Below are 1,112 nucleotides of genomic sequence, written 5' to 3' on the forward strand. Positions count from 1 at the left end.
AGCTTAAGTCTGAGCCTGTCCTTTCTCTTTATACAAGACCCACTTGCATGCACAGACTTGTGAAGTCTTTTACCGTATTATGAAAAGAGCTCATTTGATCCAGTATATAGAACTGGATTTTAGTAGCAGGTTTCAGCAGAACTGAAATTCAGGTGCAAGTACCTGCAGTTTAACCCATTGTTGATGCTCAATTTCAGCAACCACTCAGATCTGCTATGTAAACCTTGCATGGCGGGTTGACTCCGGCCAACAGCCCTTTGCTCACTCCCCTTTCCCACAGGACAGGGAGAAGGTAGAAAGAAGGTCAGAAGTCTCATGGATCAAGATAAAGACAATTTAATGGGTGAAGCAAAAGCTGCATGCCCAAGGAAAGCAAAGGAATTTATTCAGTACTTCCCATTGACAGGCAGATGTTTAGCCACTTCCTGGAAAGCAGGGCCTCAGCATGCATAACAGTTACTTGGGAAGACAAATGCCATATGAACTAATGTCCCCCCTTCCTCCTCCTTTCCTTGAGCTTTTATTGCTGAGCGTGACATTATATGGTATGGAACAGCCCTTTGGTCAGTTTGGGTCAGCTGTCCTGGTCTATGTCTCCTCCCAGTTTCTTGCACACCCCAGCTTATTCTCTGTAGAGGCAGAGTGGGGAAAAAGAAAAAGCCTTGACACTTGCTAGCGCTGTTTAGCAACAGCCAAAACACTGGTGTGTTGTCAATGCTATTTTAGTCACAAATCCAAAGCACAGCACCACTGGGGCTGCTACGAAGAAAGTTAACTCCATCCCAGCCAGACCTTGTACAACTTGATAGTAGTGGATTACGCATATATACCTGACTTCATTTCCTGATTCCAAAATAATTTCTAAAATACCAGGGTGTAGGCACATTTCAAAAGTTTATCCCTAGGCCATATCCTTCAAACGGTGTATTTCAGTTTTCTTTTCAGCTTAGTCTGATTTCTCCTAAAAAGGGATTGAAAAGGTTAGTTTTCATTTTCTTAAGGCATCTTTCCCTTGACAGGTGCAATCATTGTTATGTGTTGTTTCCAGGCCCAACAGTTTTGGAGGTTTTTAATACCTTGTTGAAGCATTTGCGCATCAGTGTTGAATTTGA

General features: G+C 42.8%; 1 protein-coding gene across 1 annotated transcript in view; it reads left to right on the plus strand.

Moving 5' to 3' along the window:
• The window catches only part of EFR3A (EFR3 homolog A (S. cerevisiae)), an 82,087-nt gene that overhangs the window by 52,995 nt on the left and 27,980 nt on the right, over nucleotides 1-1,112 (plus strand). Inside the window, exon 12 of the mRNA XM_009323359.1 lies at nucleotides 1,049-1,112. This exon is cut by the window's right edge and continues 98 nt beyond it. Within this exon, the coding sequence (XP_009321634.1) occupies nucleotides 1,049-1,112 (64 nt within the window). The remainder of the gene's footprint in view (nucleotides 1-1,048) is intronic.

This window comes from Pygoscelis adeliae, unplaced genomic scaffold, assembly GCF_000699105.1.
Source record: "Pygoscelis adeliae isolate BGI_AS28 unplaced genomic scaffold, ASM69910v1 Scaffold103, whole genome shotgun sequence".
Lineage (NCBI taxonomy): Eukaryota > Metazoa > Chordata > Aves > Sphenisciformes > Spheniscidae > Pygoscelis > Pygoscelis adeliae.